At 41.4% G+C, this 23,557-nt stretch overlaps 1 protein-coding gene across 9 annotated transcripts in view; it reads left to right on the forward strand.

Moving 5' to 3' along the window:
- Window positions 1–2,355: 2,355 nt before the first annotated feature.
- Window positions 2,356–23,557, forward strand: part of MAP2K4 (mitogen-activated protein kinase kinase 4) — a 43,978-nt gene continuing 22,776 nt past the window's right edge. Inside the window, exons 1-4 of one of the 9 annotated variants that reach the window (XM_081895393.1) lie at window positions 2,356–2,852; window positions 11,993–12,025; window positions 17,612–17,635; window positions 18,612–18,711. In XM_081895393.1, coding sequence (XP_081751519.1) covers window positions 2,774–2,852; window positions 11,993–12,025; window positions 17,612–17,635; window positions 18,612–18,711 — 236 coding nt within the window. In that variant the 5' untranslated portion in view covers window positions 2,356–2,773. Of the gene's footprint in view, window positions 2,853–8,759; window positions 9,991–11,992; window positions 12,026–17,611; window positions 17,636–18,611; window positions 18,712–23,557 lie in introns of those variants that run through there. The other 8 variants (XM_081895388.1, XM_081895391.1, XM_081895394.1 and 5 more) reach the window with 8 other exon arrangements.

A 23,557-nucleotide genomic window follows, 5' to 3' on the forward strand; every position in this document is an offset into this window, starting at 1 on the left:
TCGTGACTGACTCTGGGATTGCGACGCTCATCTCGCATTATTGACTGAGGAAGCCGGCGTACAGCTTCCGGGTCACGGGGCCAGCATGACAAAGCCGCTTCTGGCGAACCAGAGCAGTGCACGGAAACGCCGTTTACCTTCCTGCCGGAGTGGTACTTATTTATCTACTTGCACCTTAACGTGCTTTCGAACTGCTAGGTGGGCAAGAGCAGGGACCGAGCAACGGGAGCTCACCCCATCGCACGGATTTGAACCACCGACCTTCTGATTGGCAAGTCCTCGGCTCTGTGGTTTAACACACAGCGCCACCCGCGTTCAGTAGCTTAGGACCTCATCAAACCTAAATCTGGCCCTGCTCAGTCCAGGCAGCAGACCTTGCCCCTTAACTGCCAGAAGCCCGAAAAAGTCTCTCTGAAATCACTCCAGTAACAGTGGCAGTAGGGTCACCAACAAGGGGGATGTATGAAAAATATATGTTGCCATGTATAATTTACTGGAAGCTTCTCCCTTTTGAGAAAAACAGGTTTAAAACTGTTATGAAATAAATATTTTCATACTGCTCCAGGCAGCTGTCAAGTGAGAACTGGGCACATCAGTTCTTGCACTGTGGACATATTTATGCTGGCATGACCTTTCATATACATGAAACCAATTAAATATGCTTCTTGAGGCTTTTATTTGCGTTTCCTTTCCTGGATTCCAGCTAATTGGGAAGTGTTGGCCAATTACACTGGAAAATTATGCTGTGACCCTAAACACATACTGGTCCCAGGCTGAGTGATATACAGCCATTTCTTCAGTGGAGCTTCCAGGCACATTGAAAGAACCATATTTCTGGAAAATTATATATTAGAATCGGGATGCAAACCTGTACTCATATAGTTGCAAGCCCCAATAAACTCAATGGGTAGGCATGCATAATATTGCATTGCAAACAGGGCTTACATCCAAGTTAAAAGTATTAAATGAGCTTAATTCAAATTAATGGGAAATTGATAGGAAGAAGTAGGTACCATACAAGATTTCACACTTGGGCTATGTCAGTATGAGGAGAAGCACCATAGGGAAGAGACAAAAGGGGCCACTGAGAACTTTGGGATCAGGTTTGATAAGTTTCGGCATGTTGATCTTAATTCTGCAAAGGTGGAAGAAAACAAAAGAACTACCTGTTATCTCATTGAATAAACATGAAAGATGAAATGGGAAGGATAAGATTCATTTGCAGAAAAGAGGAAACAGGGTAATTCAGGATTTAATGGAAGTGCTTGGATTGGAACATAAGCATATGGGACAAGTCATTTATTTAAATACAATTATATTCCACCTTTTTTTCAGAATAAATCAAGGTGGCTAAGAATAAAAAGGTTACCAAAAGAAAGAAAGAAAGATTGCTGTCCCTATTTTTTTTTTTATCCACATATGTTAGTATCAGGAAAGGCAGGTCATATGTGAACATAATTTTCGTTATTCCATGTGATTTTTCCATAAACGTCTTGTAGCTTTATTTGTGAATATATTCCAGAATGCTAAACCCACAAAGAAGATATGTGATTCATTTTATATAGAAATGTCTTTTCATTCAACATTGCATCATTTGAAAGAATCAGGAAGTAATTCTAAGATATAATCTCGTTTGAGGTACTTAATCGCTATATTTCAAGATACAGTGTTTTGTTTCTAGTTGCAAAAGATTCAGGAGAGTTATGGGAAAGATGTAAGTTGTTGGAATAAGTTGCTTGCTGCCGTGGCTCATTTACCAGGACAGGGGGAGGCGAGCAAATAGGTGTATAAAATTAAGCGCAGTAGAGAACGCCAAACTAGACGGACCTTCCGTGTGATGCGGCAAGGCTCTCCTCATATGCAGAGAAAGAAGAGCGGATTTCTCTCTCTCATAATACAGGTACTAGATCTGGGTTCATCCATTAAATCTGAAAGATAGGAGGTTGGGGGATGATGCAGGACAGACAATAGGAAGAATCTCTTCAGCCCGTTTAAAACCACCGAAGTCGCTGTCACAACATGAGAGAGATGGCCGCCAAGCTGGGCTGTTTCAGAAAGGGGATTAGACCAACAAGGCGGCCAATGGCTACCTCTCGTCTCTACTGTCGCCAGTCATCTGAATGACCGGCTTCTGGGGCATCTGCGAGGACAACGGGGCTGCGGCGGCGGGGCATCAGCTTCGCCATTGTGAGAGGCGGCGGGTGCAAGACGAGCCGGGCCTGCCGCCGCCGGATCCAGCTGGGTCTCTCCTCCTCGCGCCTCCCTTTCCTGCCTCCCTCCCTCTTCCTGCGTCTTTTTGGGCGAAGCCGTCGGAGGCATCATCCGTCCCGCCCGCTGCCTGGGAGGGGTTACCCTGATGCCGCGAGGGTGGGAGGGGACGAGCGGACGGCGGAGGCTGCAAGCGGAGCCCCAGTAGCGCCGAGAGAGAGAGAGAGAGAGAGAGAGGGAGGAGGAGAAGGAGGACGGCGACGACGACGACTGGCGGTGGTTTGGGTCGGTCGGGGCCAGGGAGGCTGGCGCCTGTTGTCGCGAGTCCCGGCTCCGGGTGTCCCGCCAGCTGCCTGCTGGGGCTGAAGGGAGCAGCGAGCGGGGCAGGGAGCAGCAGCAGCAGCGCGCGGGCGAGGAGCCGAGGGCGGGCGCGCGGGACGGGCAAGGAGGGGGTCGGGTCCGCTGCTCCTCCGCTCCTGCTGCATTGCAGCCTCCCTCCTCCTGCCGTCCGTCCCCTTCTCCCTCCTTCCCTCCCTCCCTCCCTCCGCGTCTGGCGCGCTGCACAATGGCGGCTCCCGGCCCCGGCTCTGGCTCCGGCGGCGGCGGGTCCCAGGCGGCGCACACGACAGTCAGCAGCATGCAGGGTAAGGGAAGCGCGCCTGGGGAGGAGCGGCGGCGGCGGCGGCGGCAGCCGGGCCCGAAGCGACGCCCGCGGAGCCAGCTGTAGGCCGCGCGGCGCTTCGCTCCCTTCCAACCCTCGCCGCCCACCACACGCTCCCCGCCTGGCTGGCTGGCTGGCTGCGGGGACGGGAGGGGGCGCCCGAGCTGGACCAGGCCTCGCCGGAGACCGAGAGGCCTCGGCCGCCTGGAGTTCTCCAGCGAAGCCGAGAAGAGCCGCTTTCCCGTGTGGGGCTCCGCTGGGTGGGAGGGGGGTGTGGTGTGTAGGGAGGGAGACGAGGAAAGCGGGGCGGCGGCGGCGAAGCTTCGTGTGTGTGAACAGGCGCTTCTGGGCGGCAACACGGGTAGGGGTGCAGTTGGGGGGGGCGGCTATACGTGTGCCTAGATGTACGTGTGACGGGAAACTCGGGGCCTTCTATCTCCTCTGCCCGGGGCATGTGGGCGGTTTCCGGGTGATGGGAGTAGCTACGGTTCGGGGTGTAAGTCTGGGGAGGGTGTGGGGAGCCTAATCGCCAGGGCGTGATCACTACTGGGAAAACAGAATTAATAAGCAAAAAATACGAGGCTGACGTCTGGCTGACTAACGAAGGTATGTGTCGGAAGAACGCATGCGTTAAGGTCGGGGGTAGAGGTAGCATGTCCATGTTGCTCATGTCTGCTCAGAAGTAAGTCCTGTTGAGTTCAAGGGGATTTACTTTCCGGTCCGTGTGTACAGGATTGCAGCCTAATTGCCCTTGGGGTGGGGGTGGGGTGTAGGGGTAAACAAAAACTAGGTCTGTGTAGGCCCCATAGATTTAAAGCACCTCTCTCAGAGTCCTGAGAACCTTAATTTAACCCCCACAGAGCTACAGTTCCCAGCACCTTTGCAGATTACAGTCCCCATAAGTTGGTGGCGTGTTTGTGTGTGCTTTAAATGTATGATGTGTCTGGAGTCCATAAGTGGTTTTTCTGTAGGCATGCAGGGGGAAAGTGGTCTTGTGTGGGGGTTTTTTAGGAGTGCAATATGTAGTTAGATTAGATGTGAGGCCTTTCTGACATTGAAGTTAGACGGTGGTTTTGGTTGAATGGGGAATGCATAACAGTGAGTGCTTCTCTGCTCGAATAAAGGGAGTACTGTATCAGATTATTAGTAGGTGTGCTTGTAATTAAGGAGGATGCAGAGTGCATGAATGTGAGATGTGGATGGAAAGTGCAAGGTCCTTTTCTCAGCGTCGTTTTTGAGAAACAGATGTTGGCTTACCACCCCATAATTCTGATTATGCCCGTAAGAAGCCTCTCTGTGTACCTACTAAATTTTTGGAGAGGGACACTTTGATACCTATGTACTTGGTAAAATATTTAACAAAATAAAGCTGAAAGTATATCTTAATATTTACAATGTAAACTCAACACTGTTTTCCTAACAACTCCATTTAATGCATAGAAACTAAAATTAGTGGTATATCCGGTGAAATGAGTATAGGATTAGGTTTGTACTGTTGACATAATGAATGGTGCTGTGAGACACCAGTGATGCTGTTTTAACACTTAATAATCAATTCTCTCCTCCCATAAATGTGTATGATCACTCACTGCAGTATCTTGGGACACAGTGTTCTCAGGATTGGCATACAGCTTTCAAACCAGCTAACCTGGAAAGCCTGTTATGCCCTGCAATGTACAGGATTTTGGACATAACTGATAGCAATTGAAGGGGATCTTTAGTAGGAGGACTGTGAAAGACTTCTGGAGAGCTGCTGCCAGTCAAAGTAGACAAGACACAGTTAGAGGGACTAGTGGTCTGATTCAGTACAAGGCATCATCACCTGCTCATTATATGCTAGGAATCTGCCCTTGCTACTTTTCAGCACCAGCCTATGTACATGCAGCAAAATGCTCATGTTCGCAATTGTCAAATACCTGTATGTTGTTTGCCTTCTATTTCATGTATAGAAGTGCTTCCCACATAGGGATTTTGTTGTGTTTGAAGTATCCTTCATAGATACATACAAACACCAGAATAGTAAATGTTATTGAGCTTTACTGCTGAGTTGGCACTGGACACTAACCACCACCTTTTTTGGGTGTGGGTGTGTGTTACAAAGTGTTCAAGGTCAGTATCTGAGAAACTACATATATATTGTTATATATAACTGCAAAGCTATGTAGACTTCTCTCTTAAGCTGCATTAGATGGAGTAAAGTACAAGTATAGGGAGGTCTTTGTTTTTTATTTACACTCCAAATGCTCTTGATTAGGTAATTATATGAGAGGTAGATTGTTCATTGTACAACTCTGATAGTACTGTAAGCATCTCACAATTTTGTTGCAATATTATTTTTTGTTTAGCACCTGGAAGTGCAGTACCACACTCACTGAGTTTCTGTGGGTAACAAGAAAAATGTTTGCCAGATGCTACTAACATGTTTGGCCTAATACTTGGTTAGATCCTCAAGCTATTAAATCCTTAATAGCTCTTGTAGCAAGACACTCCCCTTATTGGGCTGTTTCTTGTTTGCTTAGTGTTTTAGTTTGGGATCTCAAGAGTGTTGATTGGTATATAACAGGCTATTTGGCTTTTCCTTTCCTTTTGTTTTTAGGCTGTTAACTACTCCTAGGTAACATTCTGTGTTAACATGGGAAGGATAGGAACACACTCCATACTCTTGTAGTAGAAATGGTACTATGGGCACCTAGGAGTTAACTCTCAATAATATCCATGCATTTGGGTGCTCAAGTAAACCAGTATGTTATGATATTTGAATTTTGATTACTCACCTGGGTAGTCTTGCGGTAAAGAGTGTTTGTTCCTCTGCATATTGGAAAACAGCCCACATTGAAAGGCAGGACTTCAGGCTGGTTCCCACATTATGGTGTTAAGTAAGGGAAATGGCTTTCGAACCACTCTTTTGCCTAAAATATGCAGGATATCTATTTTTAACCCTTAACTTTGGTTGTTGCAAGGTAAAAGTTTATTGCAAGGGTTTGCTGAACCACTCTGTGAACACCACCTGTACTTGTGTCTTTCTAATGAGTAGGCACATTTGAATCAAAGTGAGTGATCACAGAAATATGTTACAGGTGTACATTAATTACTTAATGTAAAACCACAGTGTGGGAGATGACCTTTAGTCTTGTATAGAACCAGTTCTCTTTACCAGGCTGCAGACTGCCCAGATGTGCTTCTCTTTGAAGGCAAAAAACAGTTGGTTTTCTTCTATCCTGCCTTTCTGCCTGCTTTCAGTGTTAGAAATGTAAGTATTCATTCCTGGCAAGAAATTTACCTGGTGATTTTATTGAAACTCATCACCTAATTCGTTCAAAGGCTATGATGAATGAAAACTAGGAAATTTTCATTATTAAATCAGTATGGAAGAATCTTGTATTTGTAATTCAGTCCAGTGTATCTCTCCTCACTGAGATCTACTGAGTCCAGGTGATGTGCATAGGACTGCAGCCTAAATCATTGGTCTGAGTCAGCTTCATTTCTGTGCACTTGTTCTGTAAAAAAAAGCTGTGTTCTCATTGCTGGTTATATAACCATCTAAAAATTGTTGATTTTGAATTGAATTGAAAGTGCCTACACTAGATTTTAAAAAAACAGACATGTAGGGCCATAGTACTGTACATCATAATCTTTTCAGGTTCTCCTTGTGCTTGTTTACTGAATTAAGAAATCCTAAACAACTCCTTTTTACTCAAAACTTGTATCAAATTGCATTAGAAGCAGGGCTTTTTCCCCAGCCAGAACTCCCCTGAACTCCATCCCGGCACCTCTCAGGTGGGTGCCATTGCTATTATAAGAGAACAAGGGAGGCGGTCATGGTGAGTTCCAGCACTTCTTTTTCTCAAAAAATAGCACTGAATAGAAGTGTGAGTGCAAGCAGAATTTGAGGAGTTGTATTGGATACATAAGCTTGTGAAAACCTATGGTTCTCTTTTCAACAAGGTATTAATAGACCAGTGGGCCTGTTTAGACGCCAGTTCATGCGTTGATGCAGCAGTAAATAACGTGTAGCTCTCATGCACACAAGAGCTTCCTCATTTACCTGTGGCAGGGTGGCATCCCATTACATGCAAGGAGCTACCCATCACTAAGAGCTCCATATGAGCATTGGAGGTCCTGTGAGTCTTTAGATAAGAGCAGTGAATTATAATTAAACGTCAGAAACAGTCCTTTAGATCTTTCATGCTGTGGAGTTGAGTTTGGTATTTCTCCTTCCCAAGATTTATTCGGATGGTAAGTGACATACTACATCAGTATCTGGTTCAGTTCACTCATACCATTCCCCTGTGTCATTTCCCACAACGTAGGTTTTTGTTGCATAAATGTTGTATAAGTGCCAGCATAGGAAGATTTTAGTCAAGAGCTCAAGTGGATGTTCTCCTCATGCAGGAAAAGTGGACCTTTAGTGTTACCAGCTAAAAGCATGTGAAGAGTGCATTAGACTCTTCTTGGAGTGAACTGTTGGATATTGATTGATTTTGACCCTATTTCTGTTCTGAATGAAATACTTTGTTATACCACTATATTGCTTCACTTGGAAAATGTTTTTGTGCATTCCAAGGTTAAAGAGAATTTAGTTCTCGGAAAGATAATTCAATACTAGGTGTGTGTCATTCCCCCCCCCCCATGACTCCATGGCTTGATTCTCATCCACAGTCTTATCAAGGGTACTTGAGATATATAATATTATATATTCCAGAAAGTCCCAACTGATTGAATGGGTGGTAAAATGGCAAATGCAGTTCAGTGTAAACAAGTGTAAAGTGCTGCATGTCATGATGACAAATATTAATATTAAATACATGTTCCCGGAGTCTGAGAACAGGACAGAGGCCTTGGGGTCGTAGTGGATAGCTCAGCGATAATACAAAATCTGTGGTGTGACTGCATTTGGAATACTGTTTACAGTTCTGGATGCCTCACCTCTGAAAGAATCTTGTAGAGTTGGAAAAGATTCAGAAAAGAGGAACCAAAGCAATCAAGGGGATCAAGTAATTCCACTATGAGAAAAGCTTGTCATGTTTGGGACTTTTTTGTTTAGAGAAAAGGCGAGTAAGAGTTGACGTTATAGAAGTTTATAAAATTAGCATGCCTTGAAGAAAGTGGGAGTATCTCTCCCTCTCTTAAAACGTTGGAACTTGTGCACATCCAGTGAAGCTGTATGTTGGAAGAATCAGGACGAATAGCAGAAAATACTTCTTAATGCAGCACGTAGTTAAACTAAGGAACTCACTAAACTAAGGAGGCAGTGATGGCCACTGACTTGGGTGGCTTTAAAAAAGGATTGGACAAAGTCATGGAAGATAAGGCATATATGGCAACTAGCTATGATGGCTCCATAGTTGGAGGCAATAATGCACCTGAATACCAGTTGCAGGAAACCATGGGGTGGTGTTGAATGCTCTTCTGCTTGGCTCCTGCTTGTGAATTTCGTTTGGCATCCGGTTGGGCATATTGTGTGACTAGGATGCCAGACTAGATGGGTCATTTTTCTGCTCCAGCAGGGTCTTCTTATGTTCTTAAATCCGCACGGGATTATAATTTGTAGGCAGTTTTTTCTGGAAGGCTCAGAATCATAACATGTTTCTAGACCTCATGCTTTTAGAAAATCTTGGAAACATGTAGGCATACCAGTTAAAGACTTGAAAAACCTTGTAATGAATTGGATGTTGTATTGGTTCCCGTTGGTTAATCCTATCTTTTTGCTACTATGTTTTCGTTTGTTGCTTGCTTCTGATGTTCCTTATAGCCTCTATATTTACACCTGACAACTTTATTTCTTCATTTTAGGCTAAATCAAGTTTCTTCAGCCCATCCAAATTTTGAAGTTAACATAAAATAAAAATAACATAAAATAAAATAAAAATAATAAGACAGTTGCTCTCTATAATCTGTGTTTAGAATTCAGATGTGTCCTGTCCCAGAGGAAACTAGTTAGCAGAAACAAGCCTTGCTCCCTTTACAGCCAAAAAGTTATTGATTGTAATAACAGAATGGAACATTCTGAAAGGATGTCAGCTACTTTACTGAGACCATCTTGGTTTCTTTCCTATTGTCCTTTGCTTTTTAGCTGATTTGGCTGGCTATTTTCTTTCTTGCCTGAGGCTCTTGCTGAGCTTAAGTACCATATCTTCTGGATTTGTTCATTCATGGTCCTTTTCTCTGACTCGAGAAAAGATGGCCAAACTTTAGAAAGTGTAGCTTTCAGTGCTGGATAGCAAATTATGTCAAATGTTGAGCTGTATGAGTAGGCTCAATGTGCTTCCAAGCTGTTGTCAAATGCCAGAGTAGATTCTTTCCTTTTGATTTGCATGATTCCAAATCCCTTGTTTTCAACTTGCAACTGAATATTTGCATAGACTTGTTTTGGCTTCTTTCTTGGGCTAGTTATGGAAACTCAATCAGAATCAGCAACCAATTTTTTTAAAAACAACTTTTTAAACTAAGTAAATTTTACTTCAGAATATCTGGAGATTTTATCTGTTCCTGCATCTTATCAGAAAGGAACAAGTATGTTAGCCCTCTGTCCTAGAGTTTTCATTATTTTTTTTTACAGATTGCGTATACACAGTAACAGAGATTGCTTGTACTTTTGAGTCAAATATCTAGGGGTGTTACTTTTTTACTCCTATTCTTGGAGAAGATGGTCACTCATTTATTCTGTTTCATGTGTAAAAGCATTGAATTTGGTGCAAATTTTCCTTCAGCTGGGCTGTGGTATTTGATAGAAAAGCTACTCAAACCTTTTGGCAATGTCCAGTGAAGTTTTCACTAGCTCAGGGATTTCTGCTAGTGAAACAGAACTTATCCGTCTTCTCCCTGTGTGCCCCTCCCTGCAATCTCCCCAAATCCTCTTTGCAGGGTTGGGAGAATCCTCAGAACACATTAAGGGTGCAAAAGGGTGGGGATATTGGGGGAGAAGAGGGAGGGGAAGTTCCACTTTGCAGCCAGAAGTCCTTGCACTAGCAAAAGTACTTGATTAGATTCTGCTCTTTATTTCCAAATACGTTTGTGAGGTTCTCTACTCAAAGAGTAGAGAAGGTGGCATTTGTGTCTGTGTTTTTTTCTTTCTAGTTTCCAAGTTGAGCTGTATATGAATCTTACCATAAAAGAGAAAGGTAATACCGTATTTTTCTGTGTATAAGATGCCCCCATGTATAAGACTATTTTGGGGGACTCCAAATTAAGAAAACACCCCTCAGCACTACCCGTGTATAAGACGAGCCCCAATTTTAAACTGATTTTTTTGGTAAAAACAACCTAGTCTTATACACAGAAAAATATGGTATACTTGCAGAAAAACACCCAGTTTAGACAGACGAAGCTGAAACTGTGTTAGAAGCTATCAGCAATGCCTTAATAAAACGTTCTCTGCTTATATCATACCAGATAGTTACTTCTTATCTTGGACAGAATGGCAGCATTCACACATCAGAACCCATAGTTAACAAACCATAGTTTACCTTGAACACACAGATGGTTCCCACTTAGCGCCTCCCCTTGCCTCTGGCAGCAGTTAACCACAAACCCTCGCTTAGTATAGCATCTGAATCTGGGGTTGTGGTTTGTTTAAGTCCAAACAAACTATGACGTGAAGCTTCCTGGCCATGGTTTGCCGAAGTGAAACAAACCACAGCTCCCAGTTCAGACAAAATACTAATGCAGGGATTGCAGTTTGTTGCTCCTGCTCGCCAGAGGAGACGAGCAAAGTGAAAGCAGTCTCTTTGTTCACAATAAACTATAGTCAATGTGCAAATTGGGCCATTACGTGTCAGATAGTAATGGAATATAGGTTGGCCAGTCAGTATAAGTGATGACATTCTAAATGAAAGCTTCATGATTAAAGGCAAGTTTTATCTGATTCCTTGGGGAGGGGGTGAAACAGAGTGTGGTTATTACATTCATGTCTTGCCTGTGACTTTCCTAAGGTGTCTTGTTGCCCCCTACTAGAGACAGAATGCTGAACTAGGTACATCACTGGTTTGTTGCAGCAAGGTCATTATGTTGTACTCAATGATTATGGCTGAGCACAGAAGACTGCCATTTTCATCATTCACATTTATATACCTGTGAATTTTCACGAGTGCAGCTAGTATAAACCTATCCTCTCAGTTGACCATTGGGCTTCAGCTAGTTGTGTATTGAAAGAAAGAAATGAATGCAGAGGGTCAAGTGCCCTATAGTTTCATGGATTACTATGCAGGCCTCAACAAGTCACTGTTTTCTCAGTTCCACTTCTGTAAGTGGCTATATATATATACTAGCATGTTACATTTAAAAAGTCATATGTGACTTCCAGTGTTTTGTGAATGCATTATCCACAATTTTGGGGCAAACATGAATCTTCATATTGGGCACAAAATGTAGCAACCTGAATTTCTCATGTCTTATTTAAAAATAGGATTATTATTTATGTTCAGAGAATGCTTAAGAGAAACCTCAGAAACCAGAGAACGACTCAACAGGATTTTCAGTGGGGAGGGATTGAAGTATTAGTACCTTGGATATGTGCTTGCTCCTCCTTACAACTAGCAAAAGTGACATAAATTATGCAAAAAAGTAAAGTAGGGAAATTGGGTTTATCTGCATTATTTAGACAAGCTGGAGAAGCAACATCTGTCTGTCTCTTAAACTAAGTCAGATATAATTCTGGGGTGAATGGTGAAAACAGACAGTGATACTTGCACATGTACAGTATACCCAGAAATACAAATCTAATAATGGGAAGCCTTCATGATGCATGTACTTATTTAACTTCGGAAAGTACATGTGGGAAACTTCCTAGCAAAATCACCATTTGTTCTTAACATTTTGTTTAAAGTTAATAACAAACTAATACTTAACCTCTGTAGCTGACCTGATCTGGACAGCCACCTGCTGATGCTTTACTGATGTTTTGGACAGTACTGTATAGTACAACTTTGACTTTTCCAAAAGGTATTAGATATTGACAAGAAAACAGGTTATTGGAGTACTGTCTTTGCAACTCAGGCAGTGATTTAACCTTTTACTTGGTGTTTGAGGGTGGTTTTTTTAAATGAACATGAAATGTGATTTTTAAAGGTTGTGCAAATATCTATTTTCCAGAAAATGAACTAGAACTTATCTTTTTTGCTTTAGGCTTTCAGATAAACTTCTGTGAAAAAGCACAAAGTAAGCTACATGTTTTATAGTATTCTGCTATTTTATTTTACTTTATTTTTATATCATTCTTGGTACTGGGAATGTGTCCACTGTTGATCTAACTAACCAGCCATGCATTAATACATGGGCAGAGCTTCCATTTTTCATCTTGCTACCCAAATCTAATTCTTGTTGTTCTGTCAATAATTCTTTAGTATCTCTTATACTTCTTGGATAGTAAACTAGAGGTCGCATAGTTGTTCCTAAATTGTAATGAATGAAAGATTTAAGACTTTTATAAAATGAAGTGGAAATATAGATATTTGGGGTTTAATGGTGTCTAACCACTTAGTGAAAAAGTAATCATAGGAACTGAGAGGATTATTTCAGTAGGGGCCCAAGTCACCTTCTTGTTTCTGCTCTTCTTTTAAAGTTTGGCATGAACTGCTTTGCATTGCCCTTGGTGGCGTGACACAGTAAACCCAACAATAGTTCGCATTAACTTTGCTCCAAACCAGTCAGTTTGGTATAGCAGTGATGCCAAAGTTTGGCTTAACAGGTCATCTGAAGGTGGGATTGTGCTTAAACTCTACGCTCCTTAACTGTGATGTAGTCAAGAGCAAACCTTGGCTACAGACCATGATTAAGGAGGAGATAACTTAACCATAGATCAGTGTGTGGGTGATACACTAAGCCAACCTTGGCTTCATTGTTGTGCTTAGCTAAAATAATCGGGGATGATCAAAGGGGTTGCGTTCTCCCTGGGAGCTAGCATGTTTGTGGTAAGTCATGGTTTGGCTTAGTGTTACATGGGAATGCGACAACTGTCAAGCCATCAATCCAGTAGTGTAATGTCTAATCTGATTGGCACTGGCTCTCCCAAGATCTCATGGAACAGTCTTTCCCACTGCTACCTGAGATCATTTGAGTGGAGATGCCGAGCTTCTAACTTTCGTCATGCAAAGCTTGTCCTCTGCGACTGAATCAAGGTATTTTACTATGGGGTCTGGTTGTAATTTAAATGACCCAGTAGTGCTCTCTGTGTACCTTTGGAATGATAACTTTTGAAAACATGACCGGATACATCATTTTGAAACTGACGTCTCTATAAAAGTCAGGAAAAATTGTCAGTCACTACCATCCCGTGTTTGGATGATTAATGGAAGCTCTGCACAATTAATTTTTTCATTGTTTCATTCTCTTATGGCATTCATTTTTTTTAAATTGCAATGTTCATTATATCGTTATGATTGCCTGCCATGCTTTAGTGGGAACTTTATTGGAGAAAAAAAACCAGCACTGCTAGCATTCCCCCCTGCCCCTTCTACTGGGTACACCTTGTATAGTTAAACACATCCGTCTTGCATTCAGGCTGCATATATTTTTCATTTTTATTTGAAGCTAATGGATATGCATATTTAATTTTGAAATGATGAAATGCTTGTAAGATGACTATTGATGCTTAGTGATTTGCTGCCTAAGGGTTCTAAAGATGATCCCTAGTAGGAGGATGGTAATCAAGAAATGCAAAACAGTTTGTGCCCCAAATATTGCCACCAGCCATCTAGACGATCAGAAATGTAGTTTGCCTCCTATTCCAGTTCCCCTGGGAAATGCTATTTTGTAGTCAGTTTGTAATGCATTTTGGCAGCACTGTGAAGGTATATACCTAGAAGGGGGGAAACGACGACAAAGTAAACTGAAAAAAATCAAGCAGTTTCTGAGATACCTTGCATGGTGCTTTGGCGCCTTGTATTTCCCTGTCACAACGAAACATCTGTTGTTGTGTAGAATGCTGTTTTATTCTCTTGCGCCTCTTGCAGATAGTGCTGTCCCCATGGATTAGGAAGTGCTAGTTCTTAAAAGTGAGGGCCATAACAAAAATGAAGGTAATTTTTCAAACAAACAAATAGGAGCTGTGGGGGCTTCCAGATCAGGTCCATGGGGGCGAAGGGGAACTGTCTCTGCTGCGGCCCTGATCTAGATAAGAGGCCCCATAGCTACTACTGGTAACCACAGGAGGATGGGACCCAGGTTCAAACTAGGGCAGGGGTAGGAAACCTAAGGTCCGGGGCCCGGATGCGGCCCATTCGCCTTCTCAATCCGGCCTGCGGATGGTCCAGGAATCAGTGTGTTTTTACATGAGTAGAATGTGTTCTTTTATTTAAAATGCATCTCTGGGTTATTTGTGGGGCATAACCCCCTCCCAAAAAAATACATAGTCCAGCCCACCACATGGTCTGAGGGACGGTGGACTGGCCCACTGCTGAAAAAGGTTGCTGACCCCTGCACTAGGGTTAAAGATTCCCTTCTCCTTCCTGTAGTTCCAATCCAGTTTTCAGGAGTAGGAGTCTTCGTTCCTATTTACTATTTAAAAGTGAAATGAAAACCATCCTTTCTGTTTTGTCCCTGAGTTGTGGTCCCTCCAAACAAGATGCTTGTGTAAAACAAGAGCTAATGCTTTAGCTTCCTTTTTTCCTCTGGCTTCTTATGCTCTACCTATTGCTTAAATCTTTTGTCTTATGACTTCATTCTACAGTCACCACTTCGTGCCATTAAGGACTCCTGGTTTTTTCTGGGGGGGGGGGGTAAGCAGATGGCTTCTTAAAAGATTAATGAAGTTGTCTATAGCAGTATATTTCTAGCAGAAATAATAAATGGGGACTGAGTAACTTGGGCAGCTGTGAAGGTCACATCAGAAAAAGTAGCATAAGTAGGTAGACCACAGATTATTTGCATATTTTTATTCATAATGAGCAAAGCTTATAAAATTTGCATAAACCTCGTGGCCGTCAAGTCATAGTTCTTGGACATTTCAAAACTCTCTATGCCTCTGTTAATGCAATTTGCAGGCACTCCCTTCCTAAATACATTTAATTAGAAATCAGTTCAAGTGATTTAAGTGGAACATCATTTCATGTAAGTATGCTTTAGGGAACATGTTCTAAAACTGGTGATATTTGTAATAATTCTGGAGGTGGCTAACAATTGACAGTGGTTTTAATCTTAAGGCTTAGAAATATGGTCTTTCCTTGCAAACAAATATTCCCTGTGGAAACAAATATTATCCTGGTTATTTGTATTTTATGCAGCTTTTTATATCTTAAAACTAACTACCGTATTTTTCGTCCCATAGGACGCACCTACTTTTTTGGGGGGGGAATAAAGGAATTTCCCCCCCTTTATCTCCCCCCCAAAACCAGGTTGGGGAACAGTGGGATGGCGGCGCTGCGCCTCCCCGCTGTCCCCTGAGCTTGTGGGGCTGGCCGATGTCTGCCCGGCGCGAGGGGCGCTCTGCGGACACCTGCGTGAAGCACGGGGCGTCCTCCAGAGGGCGCCCTGTGCTCCGCGCTGCAGGACACCTACATGTACCATTTTTGTTAATCAATACGAGATTCTCTTAGCAAAATTCTTACACTGTGGTTTAAAATTCTTACACTGTGGTCCTTCCTTCTCCTGCATAGCAAAGTGTTTTATTGAACTATGTGCTGCTTCAAAACCCAACCCTCTAGAGTAGATTTTCTGGGGGAACGAAGGAAGGCTTGAATAAAATCACACGTCTCTTCTGCCTACTGGAGAATCCTCTGAGAAGAGCTACACTCATAGGATCTCTGGATTCAAGCTCTTTCTTAGATCTATAATGCCTTATTTGTCTTTGTCATCACTAACCCCCATTTTGCACCACTGAAAACATTAATTCTTGGGAAGCACAAAAGGAATTGTCTGCTTAGCCCTAGAGTTGCCCTATAAAGGGGCCAGGCAGCAGAATGTATTGATGTCCAAGTGGCATCCTTCTAAATTATTGGTCCTAAAGCTAAATTCTAAACAGAAAATGTGGGAATAGTATGCACAGAAGACAGGTATGAATATGGGTTGGTTGTGCACAGCATTCTTTCTAGTCTCTTGGCTGGACTTTTTATTGATTTAATACCACTAATCTCCATGTCTGCTGTTGGGAGGAGCAGAGATCAGTATGTAAATCAGTGCAGTTCCCATGTTGAATGTGAATATTGAGTACGTGTACTGCATCCAACAACCAGTACCCTACAACAAGGCCTTATTCTTCAAATGTGATCATTTTTGTTTGTTTGTTTCTCCCAATTTTTCCTGGAACAGAATACAATGATGGCATTCGTGTACCAGGTTCTGGTCTTGTAACAGCATCATTGTAGTTTCTGGGGAAGACAGAAAAGGCAACCCTGACCTGCAATAATGTTATCTGTGCACCAACCTGGTGCATAATGTGTGTGTACAGAATCAAGGAACTGAACCCAATGTTTATTTCATATGTACTGCTTAAATCTGTAGACACAGGCTAAGTCACAAAAATCAGGTTAGACTTTTAATAAAATAGGTATGGAGGTTTTTTGAGTGGATTTTTTTTTTAAGTAGAAGTGTTTTCTGTTCCTGGCATATCTAGAATTGCATTCAATTAGATAGGCTTCCCAGCTTTTCAGAATTAATAGCCCAATGTTGCAGGTGTATATGAGTTAATCCTCTTGTTCTTGCAGCATCAGAAATAGAGTCACTTGGGAGGTATGAGGCTCTGGTGGTGTCACACAACAGTGTGATGTCAACGAAAGCTAGCAGAAATTACCTAACTAGTTTTAGTGTCATATATCCATAGACTTGGGTTTATTAATTGGGTCTTGTGGGGTTCCTCTGATTTGGGCCTTTCTGGTATTATCTGAACCACTAAGTTGCTGATACCATCTTTCCTGTTAGCATGCAGAAAGCGGTGAGGAAGATGCACTCCTGCAGTTGCTTTTAATCTACTGTTTAGATATGTCAGTGTAGAGTGGTATGATTGAGGCTTTGTGGTAAGCCATATGCCTTGAGCTTGTGCAAATGAAAAGTTTGAATTAGCTGCTATATATGTGCGTATGCATGTGTGTATGAAAGAACATGAGGGTAACAGAAGAGCAATACAGCAAAAACAACTTGAGGTTAAAATGCATGCCATGTTGGTTTAGTTGAATTTCTTGCTTACGTTAGATACTGAGATGCAGGGCCCAGGTGCTTAAGACCATACTGTACAATCCTATACATGTTGACTCAGAAGTAATTCCCATTGAGTTCCGTAGGGTTTACTCCCAGGTAAGTGGTTATGGGATTGTAGGCTAAATCTAGCAGGCAGATTTCTGAAGTGTCCAGTTGATTATTCTCCTGGAAATAAATCCCATCAATTCACTTCCTTGTTAAAGTGTGTTGGTATTAATGTGTCATATGCCAATCATTCCTATGCATTTTAAGGGGGTTGAACTAGATGATCCTCGTGGGTCACCCTGCAATTCTAAAATTCTGTGATTGAATAACAGAAATGTTCATAAGCTGTTTTAGGTCAGTTCATCCCTTTGCTAAAAAAGGAAGTACATTGTTTTTAGAAATACTCAAAATTTTGCATCAGAATTTTAATTCTGTTATTGAGTTAGGCAATTTAAATTCATTTCCTCAATGTGTTAAAATAGATCAAGTTTAATCCAGACATTATTTCCATAACCTGTCTGCACAAAACATTTATTATTGAAGTTTGCTAAGTGGAATCTGTGCTATGGTGCCTCATTAATCTCCTTTACTTCTTCTCAAACTGGGGCTTCCTGCTTCCTTGACATGAAGACTGTTGCTGTGAGGAGATAGGAGGTATGAAAAACCAGACAGTCAGTAAACATGGGGTGTTCTCGGTACACTTCATTGCAGAATACATGGTAGTAAAATGTTTGATAGGCTCAACTTTAAGTTCAACTGCAGCTTTAACTTGCCACTAGTTATAGTTGTGAGATACAGCAATGTATTAATGCTTAGGAAACTTACACACATTTATAGATGCTATATGTATTAGTATGCCAGCAGATTCTTCTTCTTTTTAAGCGAGGAGTTCCCCAATGCCCATTGGCTACAGAAAAAGCACATGTACCTAATTTTATCTGCATGTCCTTACTCTCCTGCATTCACACATTTGGGCTCACAGATACATGTGCATATGCTAGCATACTCCTATATGCACACTGATCTACACATTCTTTCTCATGCCCAGAATGTTTTCTCAGTTGCATGCAGACCTGCACATCTCCCTTCAGTAGGCAACAGTATGGGCTTGTTTTTGCTAGTTACTTTTGCTGGATTTTGTGACCCAGCTACATCACGTAGTGGTAATTCAAGCTACAGTCAAGGCTGTGTTCCTGCCCATTTTTATTGAACCGTGTACACATCCTATGCATGTTAGTGCTTCAGAATAATGAGGTGATATATTTTGACCCTTGACCTAGCAATATTATCAAAAATATGAATACATGGGAAATACTTTGCGGCTAGCCACCAGCATTAAAGGAAGGGGTTTTAGTATAATTGTAAAAACAAGGGCATTTGTAGACCAAAGAAGCTGTTTGTCAGATTCAGACTTGCTCAGTGGCTCAATTTGGAGTTAAGTTCAGAAGCCCTGTCCAATGACTAATCTATTGATATTGCAATATTAAATGTCATTGTTTATGTGAAATGTTTCATGTAGGGAAGAATATGTTACATTTTTTGGTTCTGGTTTATTTTGGATGCTTTCAGTACAGTAATACATGTTCTCTTGCCGACAAGAGTGTTTTTTGTGTGTTTGTTTATCTCTCAGGTAAGCGCAGAGCACTGAAGTTGAATTTTGCAAACCCACCTTTCAAATCCACAGCGCGATTTACTTTGAACCCTGGAGTTCCTTTTCAGAATCCACACATGTGAGTATAAAGCCAGAAATTCCACCAGATGGAACCATTTTGAAGTAGGAAGATAAAGCACTTTCCTTTGTCACACAAATTTTGTAGGCAGTTCAAAAGTTAAAATTGTAGTCTGGACTGAGACGTAGGATGTTCTGTTTATGTAACATTTTCTCATGTATTTTTGGAACTTCAAATAAGCTGTTTTACCTAAAGGCTTAAAGCAAGACTACTCCTTTGAACTGTACCAAAAAAAAAGTCCTGTCATTTGCTGGCAAGTCATCTCCATATGGCAGAGGTAGCTTACCTGTAGTCCTGCAGATATTATTGGACTACAAATTCCCATCAGCCCTAATGAGCGTGACCAAATGTGGCCCCACGCTGCCAACCACAGTTTAGCCACTCCTGCCTTATGGTTAATCTCACTCACGGACTGCATAAACCTATGCCTGCTGCTTTTCAAGTTTGCAAAGTTTTTATTCCTGTATTTGTTTTTAAGATATTTGTGTGAGACATCTTAGTTTTAAAATTGAGGGGATTCTTTTTTTTAGAAATCTAAGAGGTGGTGAGAAGTTACTAGAACCCTGTAAGTCTCCAGGAAAGGTGTTATGGACAGCCTTATATACAGATTCAGTGTAAAGTGGAATATCCAACAATTGGTTGTTTAATGCAGCAGAATGTCTCTTGAAATACAAGCCTTGTGTCCTCAGATCCACCAATCTGGACTGATGGGTAACTTCTCAGGCTGTGCAGTCAGCATCTCCTTTATATTCTCTTGTGAGGTTTTTGAAGCCCGGCAGAGTAAAAATCCTCAGAGCTTTGTGCCTGTCATTCCTCCAGTTGCTTGTACTTCCTTTGGACAATTCTGCCATGTATGTGTGTCTGTATGTTGCGGCTTTGTTCATAAAGCTCAGAGCTTTCTATTTCCTATGAATATATCCGTTTCATTTCCTTATTTAGAAACTCTTCCTTGTTTTGATTCTAAAGCTATCCAAGTAATTATAGATGGACTTTGAAAAAGTATTCCTGTTACTTATAAGGTCAGTTCTGAAAACCAGAAGATGCAGATATTTCAGTAGACATTCTTCAAAGATGTCCTGTTTCTCATCCAAAAAGAAGAGAAGCAAGGTTCAGCCTGCAGAGTTCTGGCATCCAGCAGTACCACCATTTATAAAATGCCATATTAATTTAAGGACTTAGGACTTACTCCCCATGTTAGAATATATAAGCTAGCTGGACACAATCTTTTCACAATAACCTCATAGGTCCTTTCTCTATGTAGTGGTTCTGCACAACTTTTGTCTTTCAACTTTTTCTCTTTGATAGATTTCACCTTCATAAGACCTTTATTCTTAGTAAGTTAACTCATCACCTTCTAGTGACTTTCTTTAGTAGTGATATTTTTCATCCAGTGACTTTCTGAACAGGAATTTCTGTAGATAATAGCTGTTCTTGTCTGGCAGTTCTTCTTGCATCTAATAATAAAATCCCTAATTTCAGGCTCATCAGGCAGCTGGTGGTATTGCTTTGAACTTAAGACTATTTTGATAAAGTAGGTTGGACAGGGGAGAAATAAGTTTTTTCTGCAACAGCAAGCTTCCCAAATATTGTGTTAGGGTTTTTTCTAGACCACCCACTGTATAGATAAATATATCTTACATTTTACACTGAACATCATCAATAATCTGTTTTGAGAATAAACGTGTTATGTAGTCTGTGAAAGGAAGTCTGTTTCTATTATAAAATTTGTGTTGGGTAGTTCTTTTGAAATAGGAAAGGCTTGTTTTATCCATTTGTCCCCCTCACCTTTACAAACTCTTCATTTAGTATTTAGGCTGCAATCCTGTACCTGCTTACCTGGGAACAAGCACCACTGAAGTCAGTGGGACTTACTTCTGAGTAGTCTTGTCTAGCATTGCACTGCGAGTGTTCAGTGGTTATTTTTTTTATCATCTTATGTCTCAGATTTATGAAGGTTTTCTTAGGAGCTGGTATGTTAACAAGTAAGGATCATAACATTTTTAAAAATCTTAAATTCTTTTTGAAAATCTTTTGCTAATGTGGGTTTTTCTAATATGTCATTCTTCTTCCAGACACCTTTTCTTGTGTTGGATATTTACTTTGTTACATGGTGCTGTGAATGAGGCAATTTGCTGTTATTGGATTAAATCTTGTTTTCCAGTCATTGTAGATAGTGCTTCGTTAGTTTGTTACTATTCTTTATTCTATGAGTTGGTTGTTATTCTTCATTCTGTATAAAAGAGCAGCCTAAACATAACTGTGTTGATTAGATTTTGGGGATGTAGTTTGTCATCCCATTCATCTAGATGGGTAATGCTGAAATTTCAGAGAGGATAGTTTCTCCTGTGGAGGCTAGGCATTTGGGCTCAGTTTTGAAGGCTTTATCCTATTTTTCTAAACGATTGAAAATGTTGGACAATTTGCTTGATCTTTGTGTCCTTAAAGCTAATGGCAGTCATTGGTTATACTGCTCCTTACCCACATTTAATTGCCCCTTAGGCATACTTTGTTGGGTTCACAGGTTGTGTTCAGGGGCTTCAGTGATGGAATTTTCAGATAAGAAATTGCAGCTCTTTTTACAGGCAGGTTGAGGAAAGGAATGTATCTTCTTTAAAGCTCTTCATTCCAAGATTTTCTCTGTCCAGAATTCAACTCCCCCCCAGAAAACAGCTATGGAGGAGATTACCAAAACACATTGTTCAGGTGAAAAGTGGTTTCAGAAGGGGATAAATATACTTGGTGATAAGTATCAATGTGTGCTTGCGGGCTTCTCTGTTTATAAGGAAGAACTGGTTTTAGCATAATGTTAGCTTTCTTTCTGTAGAATTTGTGGTTTATTCAAGGTGAAGCTGCCTGGTTTGTTCTGCAGCTATATGTAAATTAGGCATAAAGCTTTGCGGAAAACTGCTGCCAGTGTGCCCACCACCAGGTTAGAGTTTATTCACACTTTATTGCACCGTCTTGGGCCTTCTCCTGTCACCTTGGCTAGTTAAGGAGCAGAGTTCTTTATGTGTGTTGTAAAAGTTACTTTATGTGCTAACATTGTGGTTAAAATGATGTTACATACATGTAATTGTAATATGTCTGTATTGGTCCTATAATTTTAACTTGATAAATTTTAAGACTTGATGTTTTTACGGTGTGTCTAGGTCCTTGCCAAAGCCTGAATTAGATCTCCTGAATTAGCAGTTAACCTCAGATGCCACATGTATATAAAGCCAACAACATATTTGCGCCTGTTTGTGCGCATGCGCATCAAATTGACCTGGAAGTGGCTGGAAAAGGAGGCTTATTGGGGCAGAGTGGGCTTATGTGTGCTCCACCATCGTGCACAGTAACCTGGCACGCAACCCCCACACAAATCGGGGGTTGCCTGTAATTCTTTCTTCTGTGTAGTATAGATTGGCAGAGATTCTCATTTTGTGTTTTGTAAACAGTGTAGTACTTCATTTTCATAGTTTCACCATAGAATATTAACATAGCAACAACTTCCACAGTGGGAAGGTTCACATGAGTCCTATGATAGATCAGTATTGTTACTACTCACTCTTCCATTTCACCCTCCTTTTTTTTCTACCTCTGGCTTGGCTCGGCTTCTTCTGATTTGGATGGATTAGGGTCAAAATTTTCCCTAGATTGATTGTAGATTATTCTGAAAGTTTGCTGAGGTGGTAGATATACAGTCCTCCATGCACATGAGTCTGTTGTTTAATTCTAGGTAAACTATACAGTAAGATACAGAATGCACAATAACATCTGTAGACCCTAGGGGCTGTTCTGGTACTGTGGTGATTTATGTTTTACTCAGAATTGTTGCAGCCCTGGTTGGGTATTTATATCATCTATGGAGCCCTGTTAATGAGTCCTGGAGGCTGCTATAGTGAACCACATTGAGACTAGAAATATTTCATGTTCCTTGGTGCTTTTCTCCCATATTGTAAAAGATCAGACATAAGAGTTTCCACTTCGCAAAGGCACAACTGGGAGATACAACACTTTGCCAGAACAGCAGCAGGTATGCTTCTTCCCTGATGCAGTGCAGTTGTGTGTGTTGCACAGTGGCTGCAGAGGGTGAGTGGGGAAAGCTTGTACATACATGGCTTTCTTGAAAGTAAAAGGCCAGGTAAGAGTTTTTCCCAAGCTGGTTCTGCCCTGTTTAATGAGTTTTAGCTGCTTCAGCTAAAGCAGATTGGTAAGCTCTGGCATTCATTGGGTGGAATCTACACACAGGTTAAAAACGTTGTGAAAATGCTTTTTCTAAAATCGTTTTGAAAAATGCATGGAATTTGCTATAGCTCACAGTCGGCATCTAGTGTCACAATTGTACATTATATTGCACTTTACAGCACATTGAAAACATTTTGTTTGCAGCTGTATAGCTAGGTCCTCCAGATCTCTAGATTGTATTTCTTTGCAAGAAGTGAGATACAAACAGATACTTTCAAGCTGACCATCACCTTGTTACATTTCATCAGAAAGAATTCTGCTTAATTCTTGAACCCAATAGTTCACAGTTCCTGCTAAGTCTTTTACACGGCACTTTTCTTGCTATACACTATAAAACTGACAGCATTGAGGGGAAGTGAATATGGCTGGAGAGCTCGAAAGGGGTTTGCAAGTGATCCAGATCAACATCTTTACTACGTTCATAAGTCATTAGTTTCTCTTTGAATACAGAATTGTTGAGGCCATCCAGGTTACTTGCATGTAGAGGAATAAGTTACTGCAGTTGGAGCATGGCTTCCTAAGATAGGCACTAAGATCCAAAGTACACACTTCAAAACTTGATGAAGTTGAACCAAAGTTCTTGATTCTGAAGGCTGCAGCATGGACAGATTCTCAAATG

Source organism: Podarcis melisellensis, assembly GCF_964234715.1.
Source record: "Podarcis melisellensis genome assembly, chromosome: 2".
In the NCBI taxonomy this organism is placed as follows: domain Eukaryota; kingdom Metazoa; phylum Chordata; class Lepidosauria; order Squamata; family Lacertidae; genus Podarcis; species Podarcis melisellensis.